The sequence below is a fragment of the Pelophylax lessonae genome (assembly GCF_965119305.1).
Source record: "Pelophylax lessonae genome assembly, chromosome: 13".
NCBI lineage: Eukaryota > Metazoa > Chordata > Amphibia > Anura > Ranidae > Pelophylax > Pelophylax lessonae.
In genome coordinates this window covers 95,915,351-95,931,606 of record NC_138780.1, presented here as the reverse complement: position 1 = coordinate 95,931,606, position 16,256 = coordinate 95,915,351, and the positions used below count along the sequence as shown (strand labels likewise).

The window sequence follows — 16,256 nt, the reverse complement described above, 5'->3', positions numbered from 1 at the left end:
TATCTATTAATGACTTTACTATTGCTTTAGGCCTGGTTCACATGTATGCGGGTTGGCGGTTCACATGTATGCGGGTTGGCGGTTCACATGTATGCGGGTTGGCGGTTCACATGTATGCGGGTTGGTGGCCCACATTTGCACAGGCATAGCAGCCCATTGATTTGAACGGGCTGCTATGCCCTCATTTTCCGCAGAAAAAAGGTGCATGCAGCATTTTTTTTAAATTCAGTGGCCTTGAAATCCATCCTGCTTTTGCACCATGCGACTAACCTGCAGTTCCTGCTCTGGCAAGCTTTCTGCATTTTTTGTATACGTGGGCACGGCATTTAAAAACAGTTTGCGTGTGCAGCAACGGCAGGTAAGTCGCATGGTGCAAAAGAAGGATGGATTTCATGGCCACTGAATTTAAAAAAAATGCTGCATGCACCTTTTTTCAACCCGCATACATGTGAACCAGGCCTAAAGCAATAGTAAAGTCATTAATAGATAAAAACACTGGTCGTCCTGCAGGTTTAACCAATTAATGACTTTACTATTGCTTTAGGCCTGGTTCACATGTATGCGGGTTGGGGGCCCACATTTGCACAGGCATAGCAGCCCATTGATGTGAATGGGCTTGAGCTGCTATGCCTGCGTTTTCAGCTGAAAAAAGGTGCATGCAGAATTTAAAAAAATGCAGTGGCCATGAAATCCATCCTTCTTTTGCACCATGCGACTTACCTGCCGTTGCTGCACACGCAAAATGTTTTTAAATGCCGTGCCCATGTATACAAAAAATGCAGAAAGCTTGCCAGAGCAGGAACTGCAGGTTAGTCGCATGGTGCAAAAGCAGGATGGATTTCAAGGCCACTGAATTTTAAAAAAATGCTGCATGCACCTTTTTTCTGCGGAAAATGAGGGCATAGCAGCCCGTTCAAATCAATGGGCTGCTATGCCTGTGCAAATGTGGGCCGCCAACCCGCATACATGTGAACCGCCAACCCGCATACATGTGAACCACCAACCCGCATACATGTGAACCACCAACCCGCATACATGTGAACCAGGCCTAAAGCAATAGTAAAGTAATTTATAAACAACACCTCCTTCAGGTTTAACCACTTCTTGACCACAAGGATTTGCCCTCTTAATGACCAGGCCATCGGATCGGAGCCGAGCGCCAGGACCAGTCATCACCAGTTAGGCCAGACACTGCTTGATGACCTATTTTAGGCCTGGTTCACAGAGTCTGTACTGACTGACTATATAATAATGTGCATAAGTGAACCAAAGCCCCTAAATTCAGCAATGAAATTGAAGTGAGGTGGAAATTTAATAATTTAAATTTAATAATAGAATACCGTGATAATACCGTATACCGTGGCAAAACCTTAATCAATTAATCGCAGCATGAAAATCTGATACCGTCACAAGCCTAGTCGACAGTCCCAATACCGAATGCAGTGTAAAATTAGCTGGATGGCACAGCACAAGAATCGGATATATTCAGGAGTAGAAACAGAGCTCCGGGGAAACACGTCCTGCCTTGATCACATCCGGTCACACCCCCCCCACAAGCTTAAGTTTTTGACGCTGACGTAACAAATATGTGACCCCACGGCTTTGGGCTTTTTGTCGTGGGGCCGCATATATACGCATCACTCTTTGTGCTGGGAGAGAGCTCCAAGAACAGAGACCAGGGTCTCACCAAGAGCCCCAGGTCCCGTAATAATGATCGGGACATGGAACTCCTCATTCCGGGTCACCTGATCGCTGTAGTAGCCTCTGACTGGCTACCATAATGGTCAGTCACTATGAAGCCCACCCGTGCGTTTTTCTCTCTCTCTGTGAATGGAGAGGAAAGATATAGTGTATCTTTCCTTCCTTTTTCAGAGAGAAAAAAAAAGTGTGTAAAAACAATAAATAAAAAAATTAATAACAAAAAATAAAATAAAAAATAAAGAAAAATACCTAGGGTACCTAATATCAAGGCTTGATCTAGGTCACTACCAGGGTTAGTGTTTGGGTCACGTAAGGATCAAAGGTCAAGTATATTTGGGCAGGATTTCTTTTTTTTTTTTAATTAGTATCTGTGTACGGACAAAAAAATAAAATAATAAAAAAAGAAAAATGCGCACTATTGTTTTTGGGCTGTACTATGGGTACAAACAAATAAACATATCGTATTGCGGTGATCGTCTGCAGCAGTAGAATTTAATTTGGGTTGCTCTTTGGTGGTAGGTTGTGATAGCAACAAAAAATATACAGCTAAACTGTTTTTTAAAAAAATATTTTCTTTACTATTTAAGGACAGTTTTCCAATAATAATAATTAAAAAAAAAAAAAAAACAGGATTAATAAACATTTACCACCAAATGAAAGCCCAATTTGTCCTGAAAAAAAAAAAACAAGGTATAATCCACCTGAATGCACAAATTCAAAGTTGTAAAATTGAGCTTAGGCATTAAAATTTTTTACCCTTAGGAGCGAGGGGGGTTAAGCCCATATAAAACTGGCCTTAGACAACTGTTACTGAATCAGATGCCCCCAAACGAGGGTTTCCCTAGCAGGAACACAACTACAAATTATTATTTTTTTTTTTTAATTCTTTAAACTACTACTAATTTGCTTGAGACTGCAATTTTTCAGATACATAAGACCAGGACTGCAACTTTTTACAACACCAAAACGAGATTAACTAACGTGTCAATGACAAGTTATCACATACCCACAGACTTTACAAGTTTCTTGACGACCTCACAGATCTCTCGAGCTGCTTCCAGCTGGGCCTTCTCACTTAGCATTTCCCCGATCGTAGCTCTCAGAATGTAAGATACACAACGTCTTGCACAGCAAGCTTCCACCGGGTTCTGAGTTGCCTTTTGATGGGACACCAATTCTAACACATGTGACAAGAGTAATGGGACATTTCTGGAAAGCCACTGTGCTCCAAGCGTGCTGATAAAGACAATGTATGCCTGTGTGAACAAAAACAGCAGAAAGGAGTCATAAAAGTTTTCCAGCTCACTGCAAAAACGTCTGATGGTGAACGAACAGCATTTGGGAAAATTTGTTACCATCAAATGTAGGCCATGAACAGGCTCTTCATTTATGTGATGTAACTGAAGAAGAGTTTGCCCAGATGCAGCCAGATAAATTATATTTGCATACAGTCATATAAAAAAAAATAGGTATATTCAAAGGAAATTCGTACAGTACAACAGTAGTAATGTCCTTAAATAAAAGCAAAAAGAATATTAACCTTTTCAATTATTTATTTAACAAAAATAATAGATGCAGTGGTGTACAGTGGAAAAAGCAAGTAGACCCTTGCCTCAGAAGCTGGTATTGTTTCCTATAACAGAAAGTACTACTTGTAGGCATTTTCATAACTGACAACCAGTCTTTACCCACCTCACTACTACGCTAAAGCTACAGTGGGGCTCTCTAGTTCTGGGAGGGCATCCATGGACAGCCTCCCAGAACAGTGACTTGTTTTTAAGTAGAATGTCATTCACAGCTGGTAAACTTGCATTTCTACCGCTGAGGTGGTGGTCTTGTACACCAATTCTTTATTTATCGGTGATGGATATGATTTTATGGGCACCTAAGAAGAGGAAATTCTTTCACATGGACATTTTACATTTGAGCCATTTGACTATATATATATATATATATATATATATATATATATATATATATATATATATATATATATATATATATTTAGAATTATGTTGTACACATTTGTATTTATAGGAGTCTATCATGTATAACGGAATTTTTGTAAAATCTTACCTGTAAAATTCCTTTCTGAGTCCTCCGACAGTCGCCGCCTCTTCATATTCGTCACTAATGGGGTTATTGACCTTTGCTCCGTAGAAGTAGCTAGGCAACAGAATATATTAATATCAAAGCTTTTAGCATATCCCACCCCCAGGGGGTGGTCCCCTCAGTCAATACCTCCCTGCTTCCTGCATACCAACTCAGTTTCAGTAGAATAGCAGTAGAGTACATAAACAAACCCCAAAAGAGGGGCGGGGGCGGCGACTGTCGGAGGACTCAGAGAAAGGAATTTTACAGGTAAGATTTTACAAAAATTCAGTTTTCTCTTACGTCCTCCAACAGTCGCCGCCTCTTCATATTCGTCACTAATGGGGACGTCCCAAAGCAGTGTAGACATGAGGGGTGGGAAAACAGCAGGCGCGCCGAAAGCAACGCAATACCCACATCAGAGAAAGGAACCTTACCAAAGTAAGAGAACCAACTGGGCAACAGGAAAACGTGCTCAACAGGAGCAACAACCCAGGAAAAAACAAGTAACTCAGGGGTAAAAAAAAACACCCCAACAGTCAAGGGCCCAAGCAAGGGACCCTAAGGCACTGCCGCACTAAGAACTTTACGGCCAAAAGAAGCATCTGCCGATGCCTGAACATCCACTTTGTAAAATTTTGAGAAGGTGTGAACGGACGACCAAGTCGCCGCCTTACACACCTGGGCCACCGAAGCCGATGATGACAGGCCCAAGACGTACTCAGAGATCTGGTAGAGTGCGCCTTCACAGGTACGGGAGGAACCTTCCCCCTCAAAGCATAGGCCTGCTCAATGGCCTCTCTGATCCATTTGGCGATGGTAGAAGCCGACGCCGCCATGCCCTTCCGAGGTCCCTCAGGAAGGACAAAGAGAGAATCCAACTTGCAAAAGGATTTAGTCTTTGACAGGTAAACCCTGATCGCCCTAACAACATCCAAGGAATGTAAAGCCACCTCCTTCGGATGCTTAGGCTTCGCGCAAAGCGAAGGCAAGACAATGTCCTCATTGAGGTGAAATTCAGAGATTCTCTTCGGAAGAAAAGATGGGTTAGGTCGCAAGACCACCTTATCCAAGTGAATCACCAAATACGGAGACTTGCAGGACAAGGCCGCCAGCTCCGACACCCTGCGAGCCGAAGTGATCACTACTAAGAAGGCAACCGTCTTGGACAACAAAGACAACGAGATCTCCCGGATATTTTCAAAAGGAGCATGTTGCAACACGGACAGAACAAGGTTCAAATCCCATGGAGGCAAAGGCTCCCTCCTAGGAGGGACCAAATGTCGCACCCCTTGAACAAAGGTGCTAACCAAAGAGTTAGACGCCACAGGACGTTGAAAAAGAACGGCCAGCGCAGAAATCTGACCCTTAATCGTGGCCAACGCCAAACGCTGGTCCACGCCCGTTTGAAGGAAAGCCAACACTCTCGACACCGAGTATGAGCGAGGGGAAAAACCCCTGGACTCACACCAGGCAAAATACGCCTTCCAAGTACGGTAGTAAATCTTCCCCGAAGAGGCCTTCCTGGCCTTGATCAAAGTGAGAATGACCTCAGGGGAGAGACCCCTATCCTTCAGGACCTGGCTTTCAACAGCCAGGCCGTTAAAGCCAGCGACTGTAAAGCAGGATGGAATATCGGTCCTTGAGACAGAAGGTCTGCTTGAAGATTCACGAGGTCTGCGTACCAGGACCGGTGAGGCCAGTCCGGTGCCACCAGAATCACCGTTTTCGGTTCCGAGGCCAACCTGCGAAGGAACCTGGACAGCAGCTGAATCGGTGGAAAGGCGTACATCAGGCGATACTGATGCCAGGGCGTCACTAACGCGTCCAAGGCGTCTGCCCGAGGATCGCACGTCCTTGCCACGAACCTTTCCACCTTGTGGTTTAGACGAGACGCGAACAGGTCCACATCTGGGGACCCCCACTTCGCGCACAACATCTGGAAGACATCTGGGTGAAGGGACCATTCCCCCTGGTCCAGGGTCTGGCGGCTCAGAAAATCCGCCTGCCAGTTTTCCACCCCCGGAATGTGAACTGCAGAGATCGCCGGGACGTGCGTCTCGGCCCAAGATAGAATTTCGGCTACTTCCTGAGCCGCCCGGGCACTCCTGGTGCCCCCTTGGTGGTTGATGTAGGCCACCGCTGTGGCATTGTCCGTCTGCACCCGAACTGGATGGCCCTGAAGCCTGTCCGTCCAATGCAGAAGACAGAGATTTATCGCTCGCAATTCCAGAATGTTGATCGGAAGGGAGGATTCCTCCTCCGACCAAGTTCCCTGGGCGGACAAAACGCCCAGAACACAACCCCAGCCCGACAGGCTGGCATCCGTGGTGATCACCGTCCACGACAAGAGACGAAAGGACTTGCCCCCTGACACCACCGGGGACTGGAGCCACCACAAAAGACCCCTTCGGGTGAGATGGCTTAACGACAGCCGCAGATCCGGAGATTGCGGACGCCCGTCCCACTTGGCCAGGACCTCCGCCTGAAGCTTCCGTGTGTGAAACTGGGTGAAGGGAATCGCCTCGAAGGCCGAAACCATCAATCCCAGACACCTCATACACGTCCGGAGGGACGAGCACTGATTGTCCCTGAGGGACCTGACTTCGCACTGAAGTGTCCGAAGCTTGTCTTCCGGCAGGAAGACCTTCGCCTGAACAGAGTCCAGAATCATCCCCAGGTAGGGAAGACGAACCGACGGACACAACGTCGATTTTGGAAAATTTATCGTCCAGCCGAATTCCTGCAGAGTCTGCATCGTGATGGACAGGTCGTTCACCAGACCCTGACTGGTCGCGGACCGAATCAGGATATATCGTCCAGATACCCCAGGACAGAAATGCCCTGGGCTCTCAGTAAAGCCAGAACCGGCGCAAGCACCTTGGTGAAAACCCGGGGAGCCGAAGCGAGACCGAAGGGTAACGCCACGAATTGATAATGATCCTCCGCAATGGCAAATCGAAGGTACCTCTGGTGACCCTCGAAAATGGGGATGTGTAGGTACGCATCCTTCAAGTCGATGGAGGCCATGAATTCCCCTGGAACCAGGGCAGCCACCACCGAGCGCAGGGATTCCATGCGAAACATGCGGACCCGCACAAAGCGGTTCAAAGCTTTTAAGTCCAGAATCGGACGTACTTTGCCCTCCTTTCTGGGCACAGTGAACAGATTGGAATAGAACCCCCGAAATCTGTCCCGATGAGGCACCGGAACCACCACTCCCTGGGCCCACAGGTCCCGCACCGCCAGGTGCAGATCCTGCAAGCGCTCCGGAGTCAGCTGAAGGTTTGAGGGGAAAAATCTGCCCGCCGGCCGAGAGAGAAACTCGATCTTGTATCCAGATCGAACGATTTCCTGAACCCACCTGTCCCGAATGCGGTCCAGCCAGGGTTGTAGAAAACCGAGCAAACGTCCCCCCACCCCAGAAACGGGTGAGGGCGCCCCTTCAGGCCGCATTGTTATGGGCAGCGGATCCGGACTGGCCGGACTTCTGCTTACCCGCCCACAGCTTCTTCTGGGAGCCTTGGCCTTTGAAGGGCTTGCCCTTATAGTGCGACCGAAAGGCACGAAAGGACCCCTGAGAGGGCCTAAACGAAGCATTCTTCTTACCGCGAACAAACTTATTCTTGTGAGATTGGGGCAAGAGAGTGCTCTTACCCCCAGAAATACCCTTTATCAGAGTATCCAAAGATTCGCCAAAAAGGCGAGATCCCACGTAGGGCAAATTTGCCAGAGTCTTGCGAGAAGATTGGTCAACCGACCAACATTTCAACCATATCAGGCGACGGTTCAAGACCGCCACACTAGAAAGGCGCGCCGCCAAAGGGACTAAATCCAAGTCCGCATCACACAAATACATGACACCCTGATGAATCTGATCCATCATAGCCAAAGTTGTCGGCGGGGCAGTCAGCCACCAGAGTGCGCCTGAGCACCTGCGTCCAATCCGCAATAGCCTGGGCTGCCATAATGGAAGCAAAAATAGGCTTCAGCATAGAGCCAGCAACCGTATAGGCATGACGGGCCAGAGATTCCAATCTCCTGTCCGTCGGGTCCCGGAACACCGGGGTATCCTCAGCAGGGATCGCAGTTGATTTATTCAAAATCGCCACCGCGTGATCCACCTGAGGCGGTACACACCAACGCTCATCAGTAGCCGGTGTAAAGGGATAACGCAGCTTGAACCTACTCGGCACAGCAAAAGGCTTTTCTAAATTGCGCCATTGCTCATCAACCGCGCGCTGAGCAAGGAAAAACCTGCGATGTTTTGCTTTCCTCTGCGTCCCATAAGAGGACATCAAAGCAGGAGGACATGGTTCATCCTGCAAATGCAGCGTTTGCTTGATAGAAGCAGCCAACTCATCCATGAGTGCAAGCTCTTCAGACGAGCCAGGGGGAGAATTATCAACCCCTTCCACCTCAGCCTCCCCGTCAGACCCCACAAGGTCTAGGGATGAGTGAGACCCTGAGAAGGGCACTCCAGCCATAGCAGCCCCATCGCCCTCTGAATCAGAGGAAATAGACACCCTGGGCCGTTTTGTGGATCGATCAGCCACCAGCATCTGCACCTGAGCAGCTAAGTTAGCCACAATAGTGGCCAGATCACTCGGGGGAAGCAGCAGCCCCTTGGCCCCCCACCAGGGTGGGAGGAAACTTGCAATCCTGAGAATCCATGCCCCAGCAAAATAATTAATAAAGGATACTGCCCCTTTAATATCGCAGCGAGCGCTGCCCACCGCACCCACTGAACACACTGACCCCCACAGGGATAAGAAACTGGGCAAGGAATACAGGAAAAAAGGAGATATAAAACCTGGAGAGCCTACACAGGCTGCTGCACCGATCGCTGTCCCAGAGGAAAAGGAAGTGATGCAAGACTGACCGCCCCTATGAAGCCTCTGCAAGGCTACACAAACATGGCCGCTCGGCTGAGGACAAAACCCTGGGCAAGAGAACATGGCGCTAACATGTGGGATCGATCGCCGCTCAAAATGGCGGCGTTTGGCACCAAAAAAACCTTGTGCAGTACCTCACAGGACCTGCCACCATAATTTCTTCCCCAGAAAAATGGCGGATCGCCGCAGCGATCGCCGCACAGCATGTCTAAAATCTTACTGCTTCATATGACACCCAGGAGAGCCCCCCCCCTCACAGCCCACACACAGGCAGCAAGTGCACACAGGAGCTGACAGGGAGCACAGCAGCCACACAGACATGCAGGGTCACACAGTCCCAGACTGACACCCAAAAAAGACAGGTCCCCACACAGATTTACACTTACCAGTCCGGATGGCGTGGGGAGCCTGCTCCAGCGACCAAACCGCAGTACTGAGGACAGGGAGTGTCGCAAGCATGACGCAGTGGAGTTGCGGTGCGAAACCGCAATGGCGTCCAGTGAGGTAGCCACCTCACCGACAGCATCCCTGCAGCGAACAGGGATGGGTCGTTCAATGTGCCAGGGCAAAACCTAAGCTGAACGCTCGATGGCAGGCTGGGAAGCCCCTGGCCCTGAGCCCTGGGATCCAGGATGGCCAGACTGAGACCCAGCTCCGCACGATCATCTTCATCAGAAGAACTAACTAACGCTGGAAATAAACAGCTAAGTAAAAGAAAGAGAAAAAACTTCAAATAAAACCAAAAAAGAGAAAAGTGTCTGAGACTAAGAGCCCCAGCACAGGAACAGCCTGCGTACTCCTGAGCTAGGCATATGAAACTGAGTTGGTATGCAGGAAGCAGGGAGGTATTGACTGAGGGGACCACCCCCTGGGGGTAGGATATGCTAAAAGCTTTGATATTAATATATTCTGTTGCCTAGCTACTCCTACGGAGCAAAGGTCAATAACCCCATTAGTGACGAATATGAAGAGGCAGCGACTGTCGGAGGACGTAAGAGAAATTTTGTTTATTATTTGATGATGCATTTGACATTTGGTGTTTTGTTGTAGCGCAGCTCTATATATTGTGATTTTGGGTATACTTTAGAGCTGCCGCTTTACATTATTTATTCAAATAACTGTCCTATTTTTATTTTTGGTTTATGCACGAGCGCAGTTTTTTTGTTTTTAATTTTCAATGATTATAAGTGCCCTGATTATCAATGCAGCTTCGTCCGCGCACGTCAGCAAAGAAGAAAAAAAATGGGGTTTTTGACTTTCCGTAAAATCCATTTCTCTGATGTTCATTGACGGACACAGCTCCTGATATTCATAACCATTGGGTTATATTGCCCCCTACAGTAGTAGGACACTAGGCAGAACTACACCCATGGGCAGTCTCAGGGGTTTAAATTCCTCTCTCTGCTATAGCCACTCAGTTTTGTTACAAGCAGTGTTAAGTGAATTAGAATGCCACAGAGGGGTGGGTGCTGTGTCCGTCAATGAACATCAGGGTAATGGATTTTACGGTAAGTCAAAAATTCCATTATCCCTTTCGTTCATTTACAGACACAGCTCCTGATTCTTCTTAACCATTGGGACGTCCCAAAGCAGTGTTAAACATGAGGGGTGGGAAAACATCAGAAAAAAATTCCCAAGGCTAACCATAGCCAACCAGGTAAAAGAGTTCAACCATAAACAACTGGAGCTCACCTGAAAAACAATACACCCTCAAAGAGGACCAGGTCCTCTAAACAGTAGCTAGCAAAACCTTGGGGCCAAAAGAAGCATCCGCTGATGCTAATACAACCACTTTACAAAAAACTTTGTAAAAGTGTGCACCGACCTAAAACCTAAATGATTGGTTCATATATTTCAGACGGTTAAGACCAAGATAAATCAATCTAGATACTTTTAGTCCTGGTTTGAAGCCAAAAGATCTAACATATCCAGGGCCTGTTTGTAATATATACATCGTTTGTTAAACTGTTGTGGACTCCTAGCCTCGGCATTGGTTTACTGCCGTAGGAGTTCATTTTTTACACAATAAAATTTTGCAATAGGAAATAACATCTAAATGAAAAACAGCTCATTGAGAATTGGCGGAGATGGTTGGTCTTGCCCCCATCCGGACACAGATAGTTCCCAATGGGGGTGTTCGGATGTCCAAGGGGAACCACCGACATTCTCCAGTGTGTCACAGAGCTCCTCGTGCTTTTTGTGTTTATCGTTCGGTTTTACTTTTCCTATGTTGTTCGCATTGACTATGTTGAGCCAGGCACCAATGTACAGTATCTCACAAAAGTGAGTACACCTCTCACATTTTTCAAAATATTTTGTTATACCTTTTCATGTGACAACACTGAAGAAATGACACTTTGCTACAATGTAAAGTAGTGAGTGTACAACTTGTATAACAGTGTAAATTTGCTGTCTCCTCAAAATAACTCAACACACAGCCATTAATGTCTAAACTGCAGGCAACAAAAGTGAGTACACCCCTAAGTTAAAATGTCCAAATTGGGCCCAAAGTGTCAATATTTTGTGTGGCCACCATTTTTTTCCAGCACTGCCTTAACCCTCTTGGGCATGGAGTTCCCCAGAGCTTCACAGGTTGCCACTGGAGTCCTTTTTCACTCCTCCATGATGACATCACGTAGCTGGTGGCTGTTAGAGACCTTGGGCTCCTCCACCTTCCCTTTGAGGCTGCCCCACAGATGCTCAAAAGGGTTTAGGTCTGGAGACATGCTTGGCCAATCCATCACCTTTACCCTCAGCTTCTTCAGCAAGGCAGTGGTCATCTTGGAGGTGTGTTAGGGGTCGTTATAATGTTGGAATACTGCCCTGCGGCCCAGTCTTCGAAGAGAGGGGATCATGCTCTGCTTCAGTACAGTGTCGGCTGGTGCTCAAAATTTTTTTTTGGGGGAGGGGGGGGGCGCAAACAGAAAAATGCAACGGGCATTGCTTTGCGGCAAAAAACGCTGTAAAAAATTACGTGACTTTGAGGTCGCAAAAGTGTGCCCCCTTTCAATGCAGAGTGACCAGCGTGCCCCCTTTCAATGCAGAGTGACCAGCGTGCCCCCTTTCAATGCAGAGAGACCAGCATGCCCCCTTTCAATGCAGAGAGACCAGCGTGCCCCCTTTCAATGCAGAGAGACCAGCGTGCCCCCTTTCAATGCAGAGAGACCAGCGTGCCCCCTTTCAATGCAGAGTGTCCAGCGTGCCCCCTTTCAATGCACAGAGACCAGCGTGCCCCCTTTCAATCCACAGAGACCAGCGTGCCCCCTTTCAATCCACAGAGACCAGCGTGCCCCCTTTCAATGCACTGAGACCAGCGTGCCCCCTTTCAATGCACAGAGACCAGCGTGCCCCCTTTCATTGCAGAGAGACCAGCGTGCCCCCTTTCATTGCACAGAGACCAGCGTGCCCCCTTTCAATCCACAGAGACCAGCGTGCCCCCTTTCAATGCACAGAGACCAGCATGCCCCCTTTCAATGCAGAGATGCCAGCGAGCCCCCAGGGAGCAAAGCCACTTCTAGCGACCGTGGATCCTTGACCCATTTCACCAGAATCTCTTTAGCAGAGATCTTGTGTGGAACACGCATGCAAGCCTGGAGGGATGACAGTCTGCTGAACAACAAAAGCTGAATTGCCTCCTATAATGTCTGGAATTTTTTCCCGAGGAAGAAACACTCTGGCTAAGGCCGAGTCCAGAGTCAGACCCAGATAGGCCATTTTTTGTGAACAGAACCAAAGCAGACTCCTGAATGTTCAGGATCCCACCGAACAAAGGTCAGCGCCACAAACTGATGATGCTCCTCGTCCACGGCAAAACAGAGGTAGCGCTTATGACCACCACATATTTGAATATGCAGGTAGGCATCCTTGATGTCGATAAATGCGAGAAAAAATCCCCCCTTCTGTACTTGCACAAAGCAGCTTAGCGCCTCGAGGTCCAGAATTGGACATACCTTGCCTTCCTTCCTGGGGATTGTAAAGAGGTTAGAGTAGAAAACTCTTGAAAATGTTCATAATTCAAACCAGAAGAATGACCCCACCCCTTAAAATAACAAGTCTTGCACTGCCCCAAAGAGACCCTGTAAGTGATCTGGGGACAAGTGCAGGTTGTAAGAGTAAAAAAGAGAAGACCGAACTCGATCTCATAGACTGACCGAATAATTTCATGGACCCACTTGTCCTATACCAAACCTCAGGAGTGTGGGCCCCGATACTGGATCTGGAAACCAGCAAAGACATCCCCCCACCTCATTTACGGGTGAGGGCGCCCCTTCATGCAGAGGCAGCCTTGTCCGCAGGTCTGGAAGAACCCGCTTGTGGCTTGCCAGAATAGGTCCTCTTGGAACCTCTGGTGGAGGCCCTGATTTTTGATCCCTTGTCTTGAGATCCTGAGAGACGAAGAGGCCACATAGGAGCTGAGGAGAATGGCCCACCTCTACAGCGGGGATCCTTGTCCTTGGTAGCCTCAGGAAGAAGAGAACTATCCCCCCGTGAGACCCTTAACGATATAATCTAAGGAAGCTCCAAGTAGGCGATCCCCTACAAGAGGGAGATCAGATAAGGCCTTATTAGAAGTCTAGTCCGCAGACCAGCATTTCAGCCAAACAATACGCCGAAGGATCACTGCTGATACAGACAGCCTAAAAACCAAAGGAGCCACATCCAAAGAGACATCACAAACAAACTGTAGCCCCAGGACCAACCGGTCCGCCAGCTTCGCAAACACAGAGGGAAGCTATTCTCCTTCCAGGTCCCAGCGTAAAAGCTTAGCCCACTTGGTCAGAGTTTGCGACACCAGGGCTATAGTAGTTACCGGTCTAATTTCCGAATCAGCCACAGCACACGTACGGTGGCCCAGAGCATCCGCCCTCCTATTAGCTGGACCTGTAAGGGTCAGAGACTCCTCAACTGGGATGAAGGTAACTTAATTTGACCTGGAAATCTGCAATTCCACTACAGGTGGGACAGTCCACCTTTTACACAGTACATTCTCATAAGGATACCGCAAGCAATAAAACACCTAGCAACCACTGCGTTTTGAACAACCCCACTGTTTTGTGACAATGTTGTCAAGGTAAGCAGAAAGAGGAACACCTTCGCCACTTTGGAGGGCCTGTTGGTGCCAAAGGGAATCGGTGCCTCTGACACAGCAACAGCCGCAACCGCCATTTTTAAGTTTCACGCACTGACACAAACCGTGCATCCACCAGCGCCTATTTAAGCACGGCTAGAGGAGCAGAGGAATCATACTCACTATCTGAGCACTCAGGGTGCATGGACACAGATCCAGTAGTGTCATTATATACTGAGCTCACCCCGAAAACATAACAATCAGGAGAGGCCCCAGACTGCGATCCCGCAAAGGGGACGCCGGCCAAGGGTCCACAAATGGACCACCTATTGGACCCTGCAAAAATCAAGGGGGTCGCCCTACGAACCCTCCATAGAAGATATATTAGGACCTAGCCCCCTAAAACGGGGCCAACCAGCATGACGCGGAGCGCAGGCAGAGTACCCTCGCTAAAACAAGGCAGGTGCCCCACACAATAATGGCGGCAAGACTGTCATTAAAAATTAAGCGCCCCCACAGCGCCACCCGGTCCAAGGGAGGTGGCAAGCTGACCATATGGACTAGCAGGCTGGGGCCTAAATTTTTGTGGAGGCCCATCCACAATTGCACAGATCCTCAGCCTGGAAGATGCCCAAAGGAAGAGTGGGGGCTTCAGCTACACGCACTGGGCTGTCCCCCAATGGAAGCGCATGGCCTAGTAGGTCACAGACCATGGCCTAAATTTTTTAGGGCGCCCCGGCGGAGTCAACCACCCAGGGGCAGAAGAGGGGAAGGCGGATGCCCCAACTGGAGGCAGAGGCAGCAGCCATCCTCACAGGGGCAACCTCACATAGGTTCCGACGAGTAGGCAGCAAAGCCACGGCCTAAACGTGAGGCGCGTACACGCAGAAGGTAAAAACATCAGCTCCCCTCAGCCCAACAACCGCTGCAGGGAGCCCAGAGGACATCCCAGCCCTAGTCACCAACCCCCAGGTGGCCTGCTCAATCCCCCCATTGCGCACCCATGAAAAAACTGTCAGCAGCAACTTCCAACAGCCCCCCTTAAGAGAATGTGGCATTCTCACCCGGGGTGGGGGCCTAAAGACCAAGTGTGACTGAGATTTTAGAGGGACTGGGCAGGAACCCAGGGGTTCGACCACCCCAGTGAGGGGCAGACGTCCACCCCAAAACCCTCCACAGGTAGTGGGAGGACAGCTACTTACCACACCAGAAACAGGGACTCAGGACTGGACACCACTCAATCCTAATGTGGATGCTGTCAGGCAGAAGGAAACGCTGAGACTCAGGCTGAAGCCAGTTTGTATGCACCCTTGCAAGACATTTAACTTTGAGGCCAGCCCCAGTCCAGTGGGGCTATGTCACGGCTGACCCAGCGTGGAGCTGCGGTATGCACGCGCTCACTGGCCGGACTGGGGGGACCCTAAGAATCTATTTTATCCAGTTCGTTGCCCAGTCTGGCACTTGATTGTAGTTCTCACAGGAAAAAAAATAATAAAAAGGGGAAAACATTTTTGAAATAAAAAAATTGCCAGGACAGGAGATCTCAGCAAGGAACTAGGTCTCAGCTAGTGCCTGTAGCTCAGCTAGCGCCTATAGCTGAGAGTGGGTGTATACCCCCTGGGATTGACCATAGGCGTAGTCAAGCTTTTTCCTGCCCGGTGTCCTACTCCTGTAGGGGGCAGTATAACCCAATGGTTAAGAAGAATCAGGAACTGTGTCTGTCAATGAACAAAAGAGAAATTGGATTTTTCCTACAGCTTACCTGTAAAATCCTTTTCTTGGAAAACATCACGGGACACAGAGCAGCCATAATAATTACAATCTGGGTTATACACCACCTATAGGTGAATGGACACTGGCAAATCTAAACGACAGGAAGTCCCCCTCTATATGACCCCTCCCATACAGGAAGTACCTCAGTTTTGTAGCAAGCAATACACTTCCCAGGCAACAGGTGAGGAACCTCTGTGTCCCGTGATGTACACAAAGAAAAGGACTTTACAGGTAAGCTGTAGGAAAAATCCAATTTTCTTTATCGTACATCACAGGACACAGACCAGCCATAATAATTACTATCTGGGAAGTATGTACTAAAGACCAAGTAACGGCCTTGCAAATCTGAGCCACAAAAGCTTGACAGCAAACTGTTCATGAGGCACTTAGACTTCTGGTAGATTGTGGCTTTACCCGAAAGGGTGGGGCCTTCCTCTTTAAACCATAACCCTGGATAATGACCTGGCAAATCCATTGGGAGATAGTTGATTAAGATGCTGCATGCCGTTTCCTGGGCCCTTCTGGCAGCATGAACAAAGAATCGGTCTACCGAATCTGAGCGGACATCTTCAAATAGATTCTGAATGCCTGTACTACATCGAGAGAATGTAACAACTTCTCCTCTGCCGTTTGAGGATTTGGAAAGGAAGGAAGGCAGCATGATGTCTTGATTCAAATGAAAACTGGACACCACCTTGGGTAAAAACCCTGGGTGTGGTTATAAAACC

At 48.5% G+C, this 16,256-nt stretch overlaps 1 protein-coding gene across 2 annotated transcripts in view; it reads right to left on the bottom strand.

Moving 5' to 3' along the window:
• The window catches only part of HEATR5A (HEAT repeat containing 5A), a 277,280-nt gene that overhangs the window by 192,589 nt on the left and 68,435 nt on the right, over nucleotides 1-16,256 (bottom strand). For both annotated transcript variants that reach the window (XM_082275260.1, XM_082275261.1), the window contains exon 7: nucleotides 2,708-2,957. In XM_082275260.1, coding sequence (XP_082131386.1) covers nucleotides 2,708-2,957 — 250 coding nt within the window. The remainder of the gene's footprint in view (nucleotides 1-2,707; nucleotides 2,958-16,256) is intronic.